Below are 18,787 nucleotides of genomic sequence, written 5' to 3'. Positions count from 1 at the left end.
AAGTTAACCTGTGACTTTTTGTAGAGATGCCCTTTACAAGAGGTTCTTTTTAAATTTCTATATTTGAATTTATGATTATGAGATTTCTTTTTAATTATAGATTTTTATAATATGATAAGTAATGTAAAATATTTGATAATTATAATATTATAATTATGCATAATTATGATTTGATAATGATTCTTAGGTGAATATAAGGTTATATATCCACATGACATCTTCTAATACGGTAGAGGAACATATGGATATTTATGATATGATAGATGTTAGCTTTTTTAATATATTTATAAAGATGCATGTTAATTTTTTATACATTTAGGAATTGCGCCTGTTGTGCGTAGCGAAAGTTCTCGAAGCAACATGAATAATAACTCGAGATAAATCACAACTACTAAGCAAATCATAATTGCAGCAAGAACAACGAGTTTAACGTGGTTCGGCAAGTTGCCAACGTCCACAGAGCAAGGAGGGGGGAGTTTTTACTATTAGAAATAAAGAGAATACAAATAGAGTTACAAATCTCTCCGATCAAACCCTAAAACAAAGCTCTAGATCTCTCACAAATCTCTCACAATTGGATACAGCAATTCTTTCCAAAAGACTACTCAAAATCGTCCTTGCTTAACCCTAACTAATTAGAATTAGAGTTATATATCAGCTCTAAAATAAACCGGGTTAAAAACCCAAAGCCCAGTCTAAACAGCCTGCGGTCGACCGTGACGGTCGACCGCGCAGGTATCGCGGTCGACCGAACACCCCCGACAGAGAACAAATCGGCTATAAGAAACTCACGGTCGACCGCGGAGGTCGATCGAACCAAACGACAGAGCCCAAAATCCTACAGGGTCCACACGGTCGACCGTGGCGGGCGACCGGGCGGTCGCCCGCCTTCAGCTCCCAGCTCTTCCTGACCCTTGTGCATGTTCGCGGTCGACCGTCGCTGACTCGCGGTCAACCGTCAGTCTGTCTGGCTGAATTTCTGGGTTGTTTCCTCAGCTGTTTGCCAATTCTTTAATTCTCCACCTCGGTGAATGTTTCTACCAAAACTGAGCCGACACCAAATCATCCAAAAGTTCTGCAACAAGTCTGGGAACCAAACTAGAGCTGAAACGCGATCTCCCCCCATCTGAATCAACAGATCAAACCTGCTGCATCTGAAAGATTGCCTACGTATCCTCTTGCCCAAGGAATCAAGTCGAACGTAGTTCACCCAAATGGCCTCCAAATGGCCTCCAAATGCCTCAATCCACTAGAAGAGTTCGTAATCCTTCTCTAATATCATGATCAAGTCTACGGCTGATAGCACCTCCAATGGTCCCAAACTGAAACAATCCAAACATCTCCACCTGAGATGAACTAATGGCCATATCTAGACTCCATCTATCAGCTACACTCGAATCGATCAACCTATCATCTGTATCCAAATCAACATGATTCCTAATCTGTGTCACATCAGCTGAAATCCCAAATGATGCAAGTATGATCTGGAGTCTCCACCCAACGTGGAGTAGCATCACTCTCCACCCGCTACGATGTCCCAAAGATCTGATCAACACTCTCCACCTGCCGAGAGTCAAATGTGACATACCTGCTCAGAACAAAGTCAGAATCCAATACTTGATAATCAAACACGCCTCTGACTCCCAAATGTGCTATCGGTGCTCAGAACAAAGTCAGAATCCAATACTTGATAATCAAACACGCCTCTGACTCCCAAATGTGCTATCGGATCAAATCTCACATCCACAATCCAATACTTGATAATCAAACACGCCTCTGACTCCCAAATGTGCTATCGGATCAAATCTCACATCCATGATGTGACCAAGTGCTAGGTAGCTAAACATCCGACGTAACCCATAATCTGAAGCAGCTCCACTAGATCCAAAATCTCTACATGCAGCAGTCGGCAACCTATGCATAAGATAGCCCAAACATGTTGTAGCCCGCACATCAAAGCCAATGCTCGACATCAAATGCCGATCCTCCTCCAATAAGGAACAGCTCCCCAAATCTGCCATCTCGCCTCGTCGCCTCAAAGTTTCCACACCAATGACGTGTCTCCTATTGCCGTGAGCGCAGCACAAACACAAGAAAGAACCCCCACCATAATTAGAACGTCGGGTTACCTTTCTACCAATATACTTCCTCCATCTGTTGTGGGCTTCTAGGACTTTACACCGACGAGACTTGGTTGCAACCCACCAATACCTAGAACAATCCCCAACTACGGAAACCACATACCTATTACCTCCCAATAATGTTCCCTTGGAAGGCCCCCGAATGCCTTAATGAAAACCCCTCAGAAGACCCCTCGAATAATGGATAGAAGTACCAAACTCCACCTCAGTCTTCTTGCTCATACCAATAGGTTCACAGGACTTCAAACTGCAAGTTAAAGCACTCCTCAACAACCTATGCACGACATTACCAATCAAATAACCCAGCATCAAACAACGCCATAGTCTAGCTGAATCTGATGAAGTCATCAGCTCCCTATCAATGGTCGTGCTTCTGAGCAAATAATACAAATTGCTCCTTCTGACGCCCTTCATCACAATCATGGACCTCAATGTGATCTTTAAACGTGCATCCACCAAAGTCACCCTATAGCCTGCTGCCTCCAAAGCTCCAAGAGAAACGATGTTCATCTTCAATTATGGAACGAGCCTCACTTCATCCAATTCTCGCATCATCTCGTCACTCATCCTAATCTGAGCAGTACCAATACCACCAATAGAGCATGCATGTCCATTATTCATGAGCATGGCATCCTCTCTTTTCAACTCCTAAAAGCTGGAGAACAAATCCCTCCTAGGACAAACGTGGTAAGAAGCACCCGAATCCAACATCCACTCCGTAGAGTCGGCATCACAAGCTAATGGTAGTGTGGATAACGAATAACCTGAACAATCCGAATCTGAATTGTTGTCACTAGTCTTGACAACATTCACCTCTGAAGCTTGTACAGCTTTCCCTTATTCTTCTCGGCTCGATCTAACTTTGGGCATTCAGCTTTCCAATATCCATCCTCTTTACAAAAACACACACTGATTCCTACGAATCCTACGATGTGCACCTCCAGACTGCGACCTCCTGCTTCGGTTTGAACCACGGTCATGAACTACTAATGCATCTCTCGATGCCTTCTTGGAGGGTTCATCGACACTCTTCCTCAACTCATAATTCACCAACGCTGAGGTCACCTCCTTGTAACTAACAGTAGTTCTTCCATTAATCATAGTTAGGACAAAAGTACCATAATCATCCTCGGGCAACGAACACAAAAGTAGCATCGCCTTGTCTTCATCCTTAACCATGATATCCACATTGGCCATGTCTGAAAGTAGCTTCGTGAAGTTGTTAACATGCTCCCTGATGGAAACTCCCCTCTTTATCTTGAACTGGTAAAACCTCTTCTTCAAGTGAAGCTGATTCTCAATGTTCTTAGTAAGATACTTTTCATTGAGTGTTTCCTACATTCTCTTCACCGACGTCTCATTCATCACATCATAAATAAGATCTGGCGTCAAGCATGACCGAATAACTCCACACGCCCCACTATTCATCTTCTTCCAAACATTTTCTTCCATATCAGCAGGTTTCTCTTACAACTCAAGAGTCTCTTCTAAGTTTTGAGTGTTCAACGCATCCATCACTTGGTACCTCCACAAACCAAAATTGATCTTGCCATCGAACTTCGGAACATCAATCTTCATGTTATTGATGGTCAAACTATGTATCGTCTTCGTAAGAGATGAACCTAATGTGCTTGATTCTCCTATGTTGTCGATCTAACTCTTCAAATAAGAATCCAATAGCGAATCCTTCGAACAAGCTCCCAAGTCCAACCCGGAGCTCTGATACCAATTGTTGTGCACGGCGGAAGTTCTCAAAGCGACACGAACAATAACTCAAGATAAATCATAACTACTAAGAAAATCACAATCACAGCAAGAACAACGAGTTTAACGTGGTTCGGCAAGTTGCCTATGTCCACGGGGCAATGAGGGGGGAGTTCTTACTATTAGAAATCAAGAGAATACAAATAGAATTACAAATCTCACCGATCAAACCCTAAATTAGAAATCAAGAGAATACAAATAGAATTACAAATCTCACCGATCAAACCCTAAAACAAAGCTCTAGATCTCTCACAAATCTCCCACAATTGGATCAAATCTCACCGATCAAACCCTAAAACAAAGCTCTAGATCTCTCACAAATCTCCCACAATTGGATGCAGTAATTCTTTCCAAAAGACTGTTCAAAATTGTCCTTGCTTAACCGTAACTAATCAGAATTAGAGTTATATATCAGCTCCAAAACGAACCGGGTTGAAAACCCAAAGCCTATCCCAAATAGCCTATGGTCGACCGCGGCGGTCGACTGCACAGGTATCGCAATCGACCGCGACGATCGACCGAACACTCCCGACAGAGAACAAATCGGCTACAAGAAACTCACGGTTGAACGCGGCGGTCGACCGAACCAAACGACAAAGCCCAAAAATCCTACAGGGTCCACGCGGTCGACCGTGGTGGTCGACCGTCTTCAGCTCCCAGCTCTTCCTAACCCTTGTGCACGTTCGCGGTCGACTGCCGTTGACTCGCGGTCGACCGCCAGTCTGCTTGGCTGAATTTCTGGATTGTTTCTTTAGCTGTTTGCCAATTCTTCAGCGCCAATTTCTCTTTACGTATCAAGGAGGGATTAAAAAAAGTGGGGAACATTAGGGTTTTGGGCAGTAGTAAGTTTATATTGCCTAATCAAATTGGGCACTAATTCAACAAAACCATTATTTCGTAATCACTTTCCTTGAATTTAGATGAAGGCAGGTGAATCTGAAGTGAGCAATAATAAGTCAATAGATCGTACATTATAGATAATACATTAATATGATTAAATTAGTTAAGCTATCTTTTCAAAGGCAGTAATAAGGCAATAGTACATTAATATGATTAAATTAGTCAAATATCTTTTCAAAAAGCTAGACATAATTTTCTACAACTGACTTGAAGTTGAAGGCTAATGTTTATAGAGAGGAAGAGTAGTTTTGAAACCTTCAAGCAATGATGACGTCCATTAATATAACCACTGGCATGATTATGATTAAGCTCCTCATTTTCCCCAAGAACCCTACATTTAGGTGCAAAATTTGTCGACCTAGAATCAAAACATGTAGCCTTTAAATTAGCAATGTGAATAGAATAGGAGTTTGAAATGCTTCTATCCATCTACTAGTGAACTGTGATGAAAGATGCCATATTTTAGAGCATACAGACGAGAATAATGCCAACCACACTATTCTTTGCTAAACTAATTCCACACTATAAAAAAGAAGAGTGTGAGATTATTTAATGAATCATCAATTTTTAAAAAAGTTGAAGATAATGGACCCAGTATTGTTTCTTATAATGTAAAGATATTTTGAGAATAGCAGTATAGATATCACTACTTGACGAGACAAAAAATGAATTGAAAATTAACCACAACCAAACCAATATCAGATCCTAGTGGAAATTTTCTATATCTTAGCCTCAATATGATCTCTAAATATATTATCCTTGAGTCTTAGTTTGGCTAAAATTTCAAAAAAAATATTTATAATCGTATTCCCTTTAAAAGTGGGAGTTTTGGAAAAAAAATTTCCTTGGTTAGTTTTACTCCTAATCCTTTTCAATATAAACATTTTTATTCTAATTATAATAGGTTTTCAACTAAATCTATTAATTCAAAATTAAACTTTCGAATTAAAGCTCTCTCCGTTTAAAACTAATTAATAAAAAATAATCTAAGTTGAATTGGTTGACAACTAAAGAGTAGAAAGTAGCTAAGAGGACATTGGCATTGTAAGCATAATATGCATTGCACGTATAAATAATGACCAGTTGATTGATTCAAATTATGGAATTAATTAATTTATTAACAATGATTGATTGATTAAAATATTTTTTGAATTAGTCCCTTAAATCTTTCATATTTTGAAATAGTCCATCAAAGCATTGGAATTATTATTAGGTAACTCAATTACTAAACTTATTTTGAAATCAATCCTTCAAATCAATGGCATAATTAGCAATTCGAGGTACTAATTTCCTTTTAATTGCTTTTTTAATTGGAGGAGCTAATATCAAAATAACTTAAGAACTGGGGATGTAATAACTATAGGGGTGGGCGTGGGCTGGGCCGACCCTGATCCATGAACTAGCTCGCTTAGTTTTGGTCTGAGCCGATTCAGACACGGAATCGGGTGGGCCTCAACAGGCTGGATCAAGGACCTTGTCCTCGGGTCTGGGGCTAGACCTGTCCAGTCCATGGCCCTCATGGGGCTGCGTTGGATCAAACCTGGGTCATGATGGTTCGGGTCGAGGGAGGATCCACACTCTTTTTTTTTCTATTCAATTTTTTTTTAATTTTTTTCTCTTAAAAATTTTTGCTAGATTAGTGTGTGTAGTTTGAAGAGGAAAACCTATATTTTATTTTTCTGAATAGTCTTAACTGTATAAATTTTCAATTGATAATGAAATTATCTCAAGGGATAAAAGATTCACAATAATTTGAGTTCTTCTGTAGATCAAAATGATTATAAATATTCATCGAAATATTGAATAGAGTTTAGAAAATATCTACTACTACTAAAAATACAACTCAAACATCTGGAGGTTGTATTTTTTTTGTTGGTGCTAAAATACAACAAATTACAGCTATCACCTAAGGTGAGCGGGGGTTGGGTCGGATGTGGGCAGGTTAAGCGTGGGTTGGGCATACTTCTATGCCTGTGGGTTGAGAGCAGAACCTAACCGGACCCACGACTCGGATATATCACATGCCGGGTTAGGCTTGGTCCACTGTGGGTGGGCCAGTTCTTGACCCAACGTGGGCTACTAAGGTTCAAACCAGCCCACGCCCACCACTAAATAGCTACTTCAATGATTTGATAAATTAATTTCAAGATAATAAGAACCTAATAGATGAATGTGGTTATCTTTTCAAGCTTATAGGGAGATTCTTGAATGTTGATAGGTTTTCGTACTCTATAGTCATTAGAGATTGACATAGATGATTTTCTTCTTTTCCTTTTTTACTTCATAAGAATTTTATGTCATCTGTTATTATTAGATTTGAGATATTGAAGAGACTGACTGCTATATGAGTGACTAATCTTTTCAAATGATTTATTGCTTATACTGCTTATGCTCACAATGACATATAAATTTTTTTTTTTTTGACTAAAAAACAAGGGTTATACCCTGTTCATTAAAACCAAAAGTATGTTTACAAAAGCAAGATACGAATTGTATCCATAGAGATTAGTAGATAGAAAAAATAATTTCTCTTGTTAGGGATGTAGGACCTTCTTCTTACAAACATCCATGAAGATGAAGAGAGGGCCTTGCCGTCATTCACCGTTGACATGGATATAGGTAAGAACCAAAGCCAGCCATACATTTGATCAAGAGAAATTAAGTTTTCTATAAACTAATTTAACAAAATAAAAACAAAAGCTGATATATACACAGCTACATCAGAAGCTACAAAAAGATAATGATATGTCTCTAGGAAAGAAGCTGATATAACACTACTCTAAGCTTCAGCGCCATCCTTCTTCTACAGAAATGTAGATGTTAATCTCCTTGCCGTGGAACAGGTCTTTCTTGTAAGGCTTTAGCCAAACACAGATCATCCTTTCTTCTTCCTGCTCCTGACCATTCATATAAATAAGAGATGGTAGAATTAATGATATATCTAACAGAGAAAGAAGCTTCTTCAAATACAAATTTGTTCCTTGAAGACCATATAAACCAGCATACTATAGGAAAAATACATTTCCATAGAATTCCCTCCTTTTTATCCAGAGATGCAATATATAGCATAAGATCCTCTAGAGAGTATGGCCATATAAAAGGCAGATGGTAATCACTGAAATGTTTCCATACATTAGATGCAAAATTGCACGAAAAGAAAATGTGCTCTGCAGTTTCAGGATTAGATTTACAGAAAACGCACAAAGGATCACCTTGCCAACCTTTTTTCAGGAGATTGTCTTTAGTATGTAGACGATTCATAGATAAAAGCCATGTGAAGAGTTGAATCTTGCTTGGTAAGAGAGGATTCCAAACAATACTATATGTGGATGATTTAATGCCTCTGGAAATTAAAAAGTCATAAAGGGATTTAACAGAGAAGAGGCCATTCGATGTTAAGGACCATAATGGAATATCCACCTGATTCGAAATTTTGTGCATACCAATACAATTCATGAAATCCAGTTTGACAGAATGTGGTACTGATGTAATGCTACGCTTCAAGAGGGGGTGCCAATGCCAATTGTTGTTTTGGAGATTTCCTTGACTACGAATAGAGACATTGTTAGACCAGGCTAGAGAGTATAAGGATGGATATAAACTGGAAAGGGAATTCTTACCAATCCATTTATCCTCCCAAAATCTGATTTTATCCCCAGAACCAAGAGACCATGATAGAAGTTGTAAGAACACATATTTATTTGAAATGATATCATTCCACACTAGAGAGTTAGAAGCTTTTGAAGCAACAGATTGCAAAGAAGAACCTTTTCTGACATATAGATGGTAAAGGAATGCACCAATATAAGAATCTCTATCAAGACATTTCCATAGCCATTTTGAAAGAAGAGAGATATTAAAAGTTTTGAGATCTTTCACTCCCAAACCTCCTTCTAATTTATTCATGCAAACCCTTTTCCAATTGACCAGGCATTTGAAAGGTTTAGAAACTGATTTACCTGACCAAAGGAAGTTTCTTCTGATTTTGTCAACTTCTTTGATCAACCATCCTGGTAATTTGTAAAAAGACATAAAGTATAGAGGTATTGAGGTAAGAACAGAGTTTAGCAAAACCAATCTTCCTCCATAGGACAAACAGTTGCACTTCCAAGAAGCAAGTTTATGATGCAGATTGTTCAACAAGGGTTGCCAATCAGATTTTGATAGTTTACCTCTTTTCAAAGGAAGACCTAAGTATTTGATAGGAAGACTATCAAATCTGCAGTTGAGGGCTGGTGATAAAGATAAGCCTCTATTTTGAATATTACCAAAATATAAGAGGGATGATTTTGAATAATTGATGCCCAAACCTGAAATGTCTTCGAAAATGTATAAAATAGCCTTCAAAGCGCTAATGTCTTTAAGTGTGCTTCTGACAAAGAGCAAAGTATCATCGGCAAATTGCAAGATCCTAATATGGTTGAGGGGTTCTCTGATTTGAAGACTGGATAGCAAACCTTCATCCACGTTATACATAATCATTCTACTCAAAACATCTACTGATAAGTTAAACAGCAAGGGAGAGAGAGGGTCGCCTTGTTTAAGACCTCTTTTGCATGTAAAAGATTTTGAGGGAGAACCATTAACAAGCACTGAACAATTTGAAGTTGAAACAATGTAGTAAATCCAAGAGCACCACTTGTCCCCAAAACCTCTAGCTTTAAGCAAATTGATAAGAAAATTCCAGCTTATAGAATCAAAAGCCTTCGCAAAGTCAATTTTAACCATAGCAACTTCCTTTTTCCTCTTAGAGCAGAAGTGTATCATCTCATTGGCAATAAGAATAGAATCAAGAGTAGATCTGCCTTTTTGAAATGCTGACTGAGAGGGAGCAATCAAATCTTGCATAATAGGTGCCAATCTGATTGCAAGAGCTTTAGTAAAAATTTTGAAAATGCAATTGATCAAACTGATAGGCCTAAAATCTTTAACTGTGGGAATGTCTTTAGATTTTGGGATGAGAGTGATGAGGACTCTATTCACTCTTTGAAGGGATGAAGGATTATCTCCCAAAAAATTAATAAGAGCAATCAAATCTGATTTAATTAGGTCCCAAAAAGTTTGATAAAAAAGTAAGGAAAAACCGTCTGGACCAGGTGCCTTGTTTGGATTCATGCTAAAGACAGCATGTTTAACTTCCTCTTCAGAAAAAGATGCCTCCAGATGAGAAAGATTAAAAATTTGATCAGGGTACAGAAAGGCCCAATCAACAGAAAGGCTATTAGAATTTTCCTGACCAAAAAGATGAAGATAATAATCATAAAAAGCCTTAGTAATTCCCTCATTGTCTGTGATTTCAGAATCCAAATGGGAGATAGAGGCAATATGGTTGGATCTTTTGTGATTGGAAGCTGTTCTATGAAAAAAAGTAGTATTTGCATCTCCCTCTTGCAACCACTGTATGCGGGATCTTTGCAACCAATAGGCTTCCTCCTCTTTAATAATAGAAGAAAAACTAGATTGTAATGAAATCCTCTCATTCAACTCAGCAGAAGATAAAGGTCTTTCTTCTTCGATAAGATCAAGAGAATTAATCTTGTTTAATAAGTCAGTTTTCCTAATGAATAAAGATCCATAAACATGTTTTCTCCACCACTTTATTCTTCTCTTTAACAGATTGAGTTTATTGATGAAAATGTCAACGGGGTTTCCTTTGCAATGAAAGGATTTCCAAGCTGCTTCAACAAAAGGTACAAAACTACTATTATGAAACCAACTCTTTTCAAATCTAAAGAGAGGAGATTTTGGTTGGATACCCCCACTATCAAGAACAAGGGGAATATGATCTGAGCCTGAAAAAGGCGGAGAGAATTGTAAACTGAGGGGATATTTTCTATCCCATTCCGCACTTATTAAGAATCTATCTAGTCTCGCCAAAGCTGGGTTTTGGCGCTTATTGGACCAAGTAAAAGACCGGCCAGAAAGAGGAAGATCAATAAGAGAAGTAGATGAAACAAATTTACGAAAAGAATTGATATCACGAAGAGAACCCCCATTACCATTTCTCTCTTCTAAGCACAAAGTTGCATTGAAGTCACCACAAATAATCCAAGGTCCATCAAACAATTTGCGAACCCTATTAAGCTCCCACCAACAAACCTCCTTATCCTCTCTATCAATTGGAGCATATACATTAGTGAAAGTAAAGTGCCAATTGGAGGTTATATGAATCAAGGATACAGAAACGGAGAAGATACCCACATATGAACTAATCAACTTGAAAGAATTTGACCAACCAACTATGATTCCGCCTCTGGATTCAGAAGAATCTAAGATAGACCAGTGTGTCAAACGATTACCACCTATAGAACGAAGCTTTCTAGCATTTGGTTTACAAAGCTTAGATTCTTGAATACCAATGACGTCAATTGACTGACGAAGAACAAAATCTTTAACTAGAAATCTTTTGTTTGGGTCATTAAGACCACGAATATTCCAAGATGCAAATTTCATTGAAAGAAAGATAACAAGAACCTCCTATACGACTCCGATATCTTAAAACTTAACAGCCTGAAGCAACTCTGTCAATCTCCTTTTCTTTAAACTTTGCTATGGAATCAGAATGCAACGTAACTCCACAATTTTCCGCAATTTCCTCAAAAGTATTATGATGCATAGCATTAAGAGGCATCTTAATTGAAGAAGATGAAGAAAGAGTACGTTTCGTACCTTTTTTAGCAACTTTAGAAGCAGTTTTAGAAGAGGAGATATGCTTCAGAAAACTCCTGTGTTTACGATTAAGCATAGATCTCCTAGCTGAACGAACGGATGAGGAAGAGCCTTGTTTGTGAGAGAAACCTGGTGGAACTGATGAAGACATTGGAATAGCTGGGGTGTCGTTAGAAATTGGCGGGAGAGCAGTATCAGAGAAATTTGAATCAGAATTCCTGCCAAAAATATTTACCCACGTTTTTTTCTCCAAATAAACAGAATGACCTTGCCAAGAATGTTTGACCAAATCCACAGGGAAATCTCGCAGAGATTCAGGGATCTGTTCTGAGCTGGCGTTAGATGAATTAGCCTGAGAATCCGCTTGATTTGTTATTGGCATAATAGGAGATTTTTGAATTTCCTCAATTTGCGGTAATTGATTATCTCCCTGAAAATCTGCTGCATTTGAAACACCCTGAATTACCTCTTTACCCTTATCAGAACTGCTGTGTTGTGCCTGAGATACTGCCGGTGATCCCTTAGCCGGAGAAGAAATAATAGCATCAGCTTGAGGGGTAATCTGATCTATCCATTGCGAATCCAAGACAATATCGCCTTGCGTAGCCATAGCATTGAGATTCGATCCTATAACATCTGAACCAAGTTGCCCTACGCCAATCGGTTGAATCTCCAAATGCACTTCCCTATGAAAGAAATCGATCTGGGATGTATAGGAACATATGATAGTTTTTGGGATACATTCTGCTGATTTGACTTTAACCAACACTCTGACATCTTGACCATTAATCTTGTCTTTGATGTTCTTGCACCCCTGCACCATTTCTCCAAAGGAACTAATAATTGTGGCAATTATATCTAGGGACCAGAATTGAAAGGGAAGATTCTTAATCTTAATCCATTGGAAAAAAGCTGAGTCCACAATCTTCATTCCCATGTTTTCTGACCATGGAGCAAACCACCCTTTGAAACACTCAAAATTCAAACTTTTCTCATCTATAGCCTCCGACATCTGAAAAATAGATGGAAATTCAACTAAAAAGTGTTTATCCTTGATAGGTATCACTTTACCTTTCCAGGTTTGCCATTTGAAAAGCCATGATAACTTAATTTTGACCAGTTCCAGAGAAGGATTGCCTTCAGAAATGGATAGAATGGCGAATGAAGCCAAGACTTTTGCGTTCTTGCATAGAGTAGAAGATTCAGACAAATCGACCTTTTTCTCTGAAGGACGGAGATGAGATCTGCATTGCTTAGCGATATGCCCTTCTTCATGACATTTAAAGCAGATAAAAGCACCTTTGGGGCAGAACTTGACCGAGTGACGGTCATCACCGCAGTTGAAGCAACGACGGGGTTGCTTAGGATCAATGTAGTCAGAAGGAAAAGGATATTTGAGGATCTTCCCATCCATCTTGATATTCTTCTTCTTACGATTAACAAGAGTCCATCCAGGTTCAGCTTCTAATTTGGATTTAGAAAGCCCTAGTTCTCTTTGCATAGAACCAAATGAAGAAAAAGTTGGTGGATCCTTATGCAAAAAGTTTTTTGGCTGAAAGTTATTGAAGAGAGAATTGAATGGCCGTGGAAAAGAAAAAGAATTATGACGTGGACGATTCATGGAGATGGGTGCAGAAGCATTGGGAAGAGAAGAAGAGGGTATTGAGAAGACCTTGGAAATCACATAACCTTTGCTAGCATCGTGAATCACCTGACGGCGGGGAGAGGAACCAAGAATACCCTGTTGAGAATAGGACAATACCTGAGTGGTGTTGGGATTAGCAAAGAAGCCATTCGTCTGCTTTGCCGTTCTTTGCTTCCTTGCCGTCATCGCCTCGCCCGGCTTTTTTCTTGATTTCAATTAGGGTTTTTAATCTTATTTTTATAGTGGTGGTAATGGATATATAGTTGAGTGCATCTTGAGGTAGAGCGCATTACGCCAACCAAATCAACAGTTACAATGGGCCATTAAACTTTATTAGGCTTTATATTTTGCTTGAGAATCTCTTTCTTCAGCTTCAAACTCTTTCGTTTGGTTTTATATATTTTAATTTTCTTTTAGTCCAACTACTTCACCCCTGAGGACATTGGATCACAATGGGAAGGACCATTTAATCATCAATTTAATATTTATTTACTTCCATAATAAATTTATGTGGCATAGTGTTATTCTTACATATAAGAGCTTCAGTCTATTGATACTCGAGATATATATTTATCCAGTGGTAGTTGGTTTTTAGTTGAGCCATACTATTTCTTTTTTTTATCTTTTTGAGCCAAATATAATATATCTCATTTACTTGCTATAACTACATCCTCATAGTTTTATATTAGCTCTATAATGATAAGTTTCAGTTCTCTAAACAAAATATGAAACTAGTAAATATTCATTTTTTAGATATAAGCATATTTTAGTTTATGTATACTACTCTTAAACAAATAGTTATGCTTGAGAGAGACTAGTCCTAAAATAACTTGCAAATTCTTTAGTTGATGGATTCTTATACATTATTAGTAAGTAGATATATATCCATGATGTCTCAATATATTTACTTTTCTCTAGTAGATACAAGTTATGGATAGAAATAGAGGTTGGGTGTATAATACTTCTAATGTAAGTGCCGAGTACATTGAAAAAGTGAATGACTTTTTGATAGAGAATTTGCAAGAGTAGCTAAAGGGAATGAAATATCTTGTCCTTGTCATGGTTGTTGTAATCATTGTTGGCATCAGCGAAATACTGTCTACAATCACTTGATTGTTAATGGATTTATAGATAATTATTACAAATGGGTTTTTCATGGTGAGGATTTGCCATCAAGATTGAACGTCCATAGCGAGAGTGATGATGATGATGATACACCACCTTCTCACACATATGATTTTTTGGATGATGGAATTAACCCATATATTGTTCATCATTTGCAATTGGACGTTGCAGCCCAGCCAATACAAGCCCAGCAGGCTTCTCCCTTGCTACAAACTGCCCAGCCACCCTCTCCAACTTCTCCTCCCTTAGCCCAACAGTCATCTGAACCGCACCCCTCCTCACCCACTCAAATGTCTTCCCTGCAGCCCACTTCTACAAATCAGCCCCGAATGGTGACCCGAAGTCAACATGGTATTTTTAAGCCTAAACTTCCGTTTAACTTAAATACCACGGTTACAAAATCCCCTCTACCTCGTAACCCTTTAACCGCCCTTCGTGACCCGAATTGGAAATTGGCTATGGATGATGAATTTGATGCTCTTATTAAAAATAAGACGTGGGAGTTGGTGCCCCGTCCACCTAATGTGAATGTTATTCGTTCTATGTGGATTCTTACTCATAAAGAAAAGTCTAATGGTGATTTTGAGAGGCATAAAGCCCGTCTTGTAGGTGATGGCAAAACTCAACAGGTTGGCATTGATTGTGGTGAGACTTTCAGTCCGGTGGTGAAACCGGCAACGATCCGTACAGTTCTTAGCCTTTCTTTGTCAAAGAATTGGTCCATCCATCAACTAGATGTCAAGAATGCTTTTCTTCACGGTGAGCTCAAGGAAACAGTGTATATGCATCAACCTATGGGTTTCAGGGATCCCACTCATCCAGATTATGTATGTTTGCTCCGTAAGTCCTTATATGGACTTAAGCAGGCCCCGAGGGCATGGTATAAACGTTTTGCAGACTATGTTTCTTCCATTGGTTTTTCGAACAGCAGATCTGACAACTCTTTGTTCATCTACAGAAAGGGGTCCGCTATGGCATACATTTTACTTTATGTTGATGATATTATTCTTACTGCGTCCTCAGATTCTCTCCGTTGCTCCATTATGGCTCTCCTTGCCTCGGAATTTGCTATGAAGGATTTAGGTCCTTTGAATTATTTTCTTGGCATTGCTGTAACTCGCCATAAGGATGGTATGTTTCTTTCACAGCGCAAGTATGCTGAGGAGATCATTGATCGTGCTGGCATGTCTTCTTGTAAGGCTACTTCTACTCCGGTTGATACTAAACCGAAGGTGAGCAGCACTTCGGGTGATCCGTATGATGATCCGACTCACTATCGCAGTCTCGCAGGTGCACTTCAATATCTTACTTTTACGCGGTCGGATATTTCTTATGCTGTTCAACAGGTTTGCTTACACATGCATGCTCCGAGAGACAATCATATGCATGCTCTTAAGCGCATTATCCGGTACATTCAGGGTACACTTGATTATGGTTTGCATCTCTATCCATCTTCAGTTACTGACCTCCTTTCCTACACTGATGCTGATTGGGGGGGTTGCCCTGACACACGTCGGTCGACGTCTGGTTATTGTGTTTTTCTTGGGGATAACTTGATCTCTTGGTCCTCTAAACGCCAACCTACTCTCTCTCGTTCAAGTGCTGAGGCGGAGTATAGGGGGGTTGCTAATGTTGTCTCCGAGTCATGCTGGATCCGAAATCTTCTTTTGGAATTACATTGTCCTATTCATAAGGCTACACTGGTATATTGTGACAATGTGAGTGCCATTTATCTTTCAGGAAATCCAGTGCAACATCAACGCACCAAGCACATTGAAATGGACATCCACTTTGTTCGTGAGAAGGTTGCGCGAGGACAGGTTCGTGTCCTTCATGTTCCGTCCCGATATCAGATTGCCGATATTTTCACTAAAGGACTTCCACAGGTCTTATTTGAAGATTTTCGGGACAGTCTCAACGTTCGTAAACCTCCCGTTTTGACTGCGGGGGTGTGATAGATTATGTAAATATTATTCTTGAAGATTTTGTAATCTCCTAATTTAGGTTAGAATAGATTAGAATATATTTTGGTGTAATTAGCTCCTTATTCCTAGCCTAACATTACGTTGTACAATTGGTATATTAACCAAGTCAAGCAATGAGAATGAAAGTTGAATGTACATAAATGTAAGTATTAAGAAAGTTCATTGATAATATTACACCATCAATCCATCAAGTATTTAAAAGAAAATTTCATGACCAAGTTATGTTAAAGAAATAAACCAAACAGTTATGATATTTATCCATGTGCAATGCATGAGCATCCCATCTAGTTAATATAAAATTTAACCCGCTCATAACTTTGAAGCGATGTTGTAATAATTAGAGAGACTTTAAGATTGTATTAGAGCAAGCTAGGTTCAAATCTAACCTATCACAAACTTAAAGTGATTTTTTTAAAAAAATTGACACCATTACGTGTGTCCAGATTTCGTCTCATAAAAAAAGGAAGCTCTATGTGAGCATGCAACTTTGGAGTTTTGGTAAGGGTCAAATAGACTTTTAAAGAATACCACACACCAGCACATGTGGATAAAAATTCGAAAAACTAACAGATATTCGTGTATAGTTTCTTGTAGTCATTTATTTTGATGTTGGGCTATACTCTTACATAAAAAATCCAAATTAATAACTTTTCCAGTGACATTAGCCTGTTTTTTTATCCACCAGCTTAAATGTACCTCGTCAATTCAAATATTTGATACCGCCCTACAAGCACGACCCCTTATCTATATGGTTTAAGATTCAAATGAGTGGACTCTGGAGTAGAAGCAAGAGAATGGGACTATTACAAGCCACACGTTCTAGTTTAGATTTCCCTTCAAGAGAAAATTTCAAATGAGTCTGTCTTAACGTACTTGTGGATCAAATGAATGCAAGATTAATATTTAATAAGGAATCTTTGGATCACGACTGAGACAATTGATTTGAGTCGGCTGAAGCCTTCATATTTGTCTTTGTTATCATGTATATCCATTTTAGATATATATAAAAATGAAAAATATTGATATTTCAATCTATTGTTTACTTGTATTATTGTCAAATCATTAATTAAGCAACCTCTAGCTTGATGCATGAATAATTAAATAATATACCTGGCTTTTGTTCATATATTACTTAAGACATAAATATTAACATGGACAGAGTGGATGGTTCAAATTCGAAGAATGCCATGGAGTTTCAAAATAAACATAAGAACTAAGTTTTGCCGTATTAGAGCTTCTTGTCCATTAAGTAGCTTGCTTATTCAACTTGAAGTCTTTATGCTACAAGACATTTTAGTGTGACAAGAAGGTAATGAGCCATAGAGGAAGACAATTCTTGTAAAATGTCACCTTGATGGATATAATAAATAATAATGCATCTTCATTACAAAACCAGTTATTATCCTTAGACTATACCCACCACTAGCGTCTAACCTATCACCATCACAAATAATTTTATCCACTTGGGAACCCTCAAATTGGCTTTATCATTCAATTACAACCACTTATAAAAAATCAGCAAAAAGGACCATATTCTAGTCAAAAACAACACAAGATACAGAACAAGAGAAAAGTTGCTATTAACGGGCCCGTTATTGGGCCGTCCAGTATCTTTTCACAACCATAAGAATCTTCTCCCTTTGATGGGGCCCATCTTCGTGGTCTAGGATTTGGCTGTCCCACCTCATTCTCTCAGTGATGCTCTTGACCTTGACTAAGATGTCCACGTCATCCCTTAAGATTACCGTTCCCTCTGGCCTGAGGATTCTATCCATCTCTAATAAAATATCCTCCATGTCACATCTATTGCGGTCCAAAGAGGGGAAAATATCGAAGGTATCAACCACTAAAGGATACAAAATTCTACTCAAACTTGTCATATGTACAAATAAAAAATGGTTGATGGATAGAAATGCATGCGAACGTAATGATAACATAAAGAAGGAAAAGAAATTGTATTAATCTTCAGTATTTTAAGGAGTTTCTCATGCATATTCATTCAATTCGTGTCAATTTGATTTACAGGAAGACATGAATCAGATTGCGATGGTTATATGACGAATATGTTTGTCGTGTATGTAGATTGAATGGATATGAGAAACTCCTTAAAATATGATTATAGACATTCGCTTCCGCATAGTTCTTGCCTTTGTTGTAAAAAAATAACTTATTTTTGCACAAACTGACTTGCGATCCATCTCATTACAGAGGGTTATCGTGAAAAAGAATTTGTTTTTTTTATACAAATAAATATGCAATGAAAGAAACATTTGATTCATAAATATGAAATGTTACGTACCTGTCCTTGTAGAGGCTGAACAATGAATTGGCATGGAGCAAATCGTACGTTCTTGGATAAGTAGACATCGCCTCGCACCTGCAAGAAAAAAGCAAGTTACACGTCATGATACATCTAACAATAAAAACACGTTCACAAAACTGAAATCGAGAAATCCACACCAATCTTGGTACGTCCCGATCAACCCCCGCTCGTAAACAACGCCAAGCGTGTCAACCTCGGCCGCGGTCGGCACCACATTCAAGACCCAGACCGGGTC

General features: G+C 38.2%; 1 protein-coding gene across 1 annotated transcript in view; it reads right to left on the bottom strand.

Annotated features, from left to right (window-relative positions):
* Positions 17,563 to 18,787, bottom strand: part of LOC109838500 (probable methyltransferase PMT15) — a 3,772-nt gene continuing 2,547 nt past the window's right edge. The window contains 3 exon segments of the mRNA XM_020406937.1: positions 17,563 to 18,032; positions 18,529 to 18,606; positions 18,690 to 18,787. The exon segment at positions 18,690 to 18,787 is cut by the window's right edge and continues 10 nt beyond it. Coding sequence (XP_020262526.1) covers positions 17,822 to 18,032; positions 18,529 to 18,606; positions 18,690 to 18,787 — 387 coding nt within the window. The 3' untranslated portion in view covers positions 17,563 to 17,821.

Source organism: Asparagus officinalis, chromosome 4 (assembly GCF_001876935.1).
Source record: "Asparagus officinalis chromosome 4, Aspof.V1, whole genome shotgun sequence".
Lineage (NCBI taxonomy): Eukaryota > Viridiplantae > Streptophyta > Magnoliopsida > Asparagales > Asparagaceae > Asparagus > Asparagus officinalis.
The sequence above is the reverse complement of the archived record's forward strand: the minus strand, read 5'-3'. Positions and strand labels throughout refer to the sequence as shown.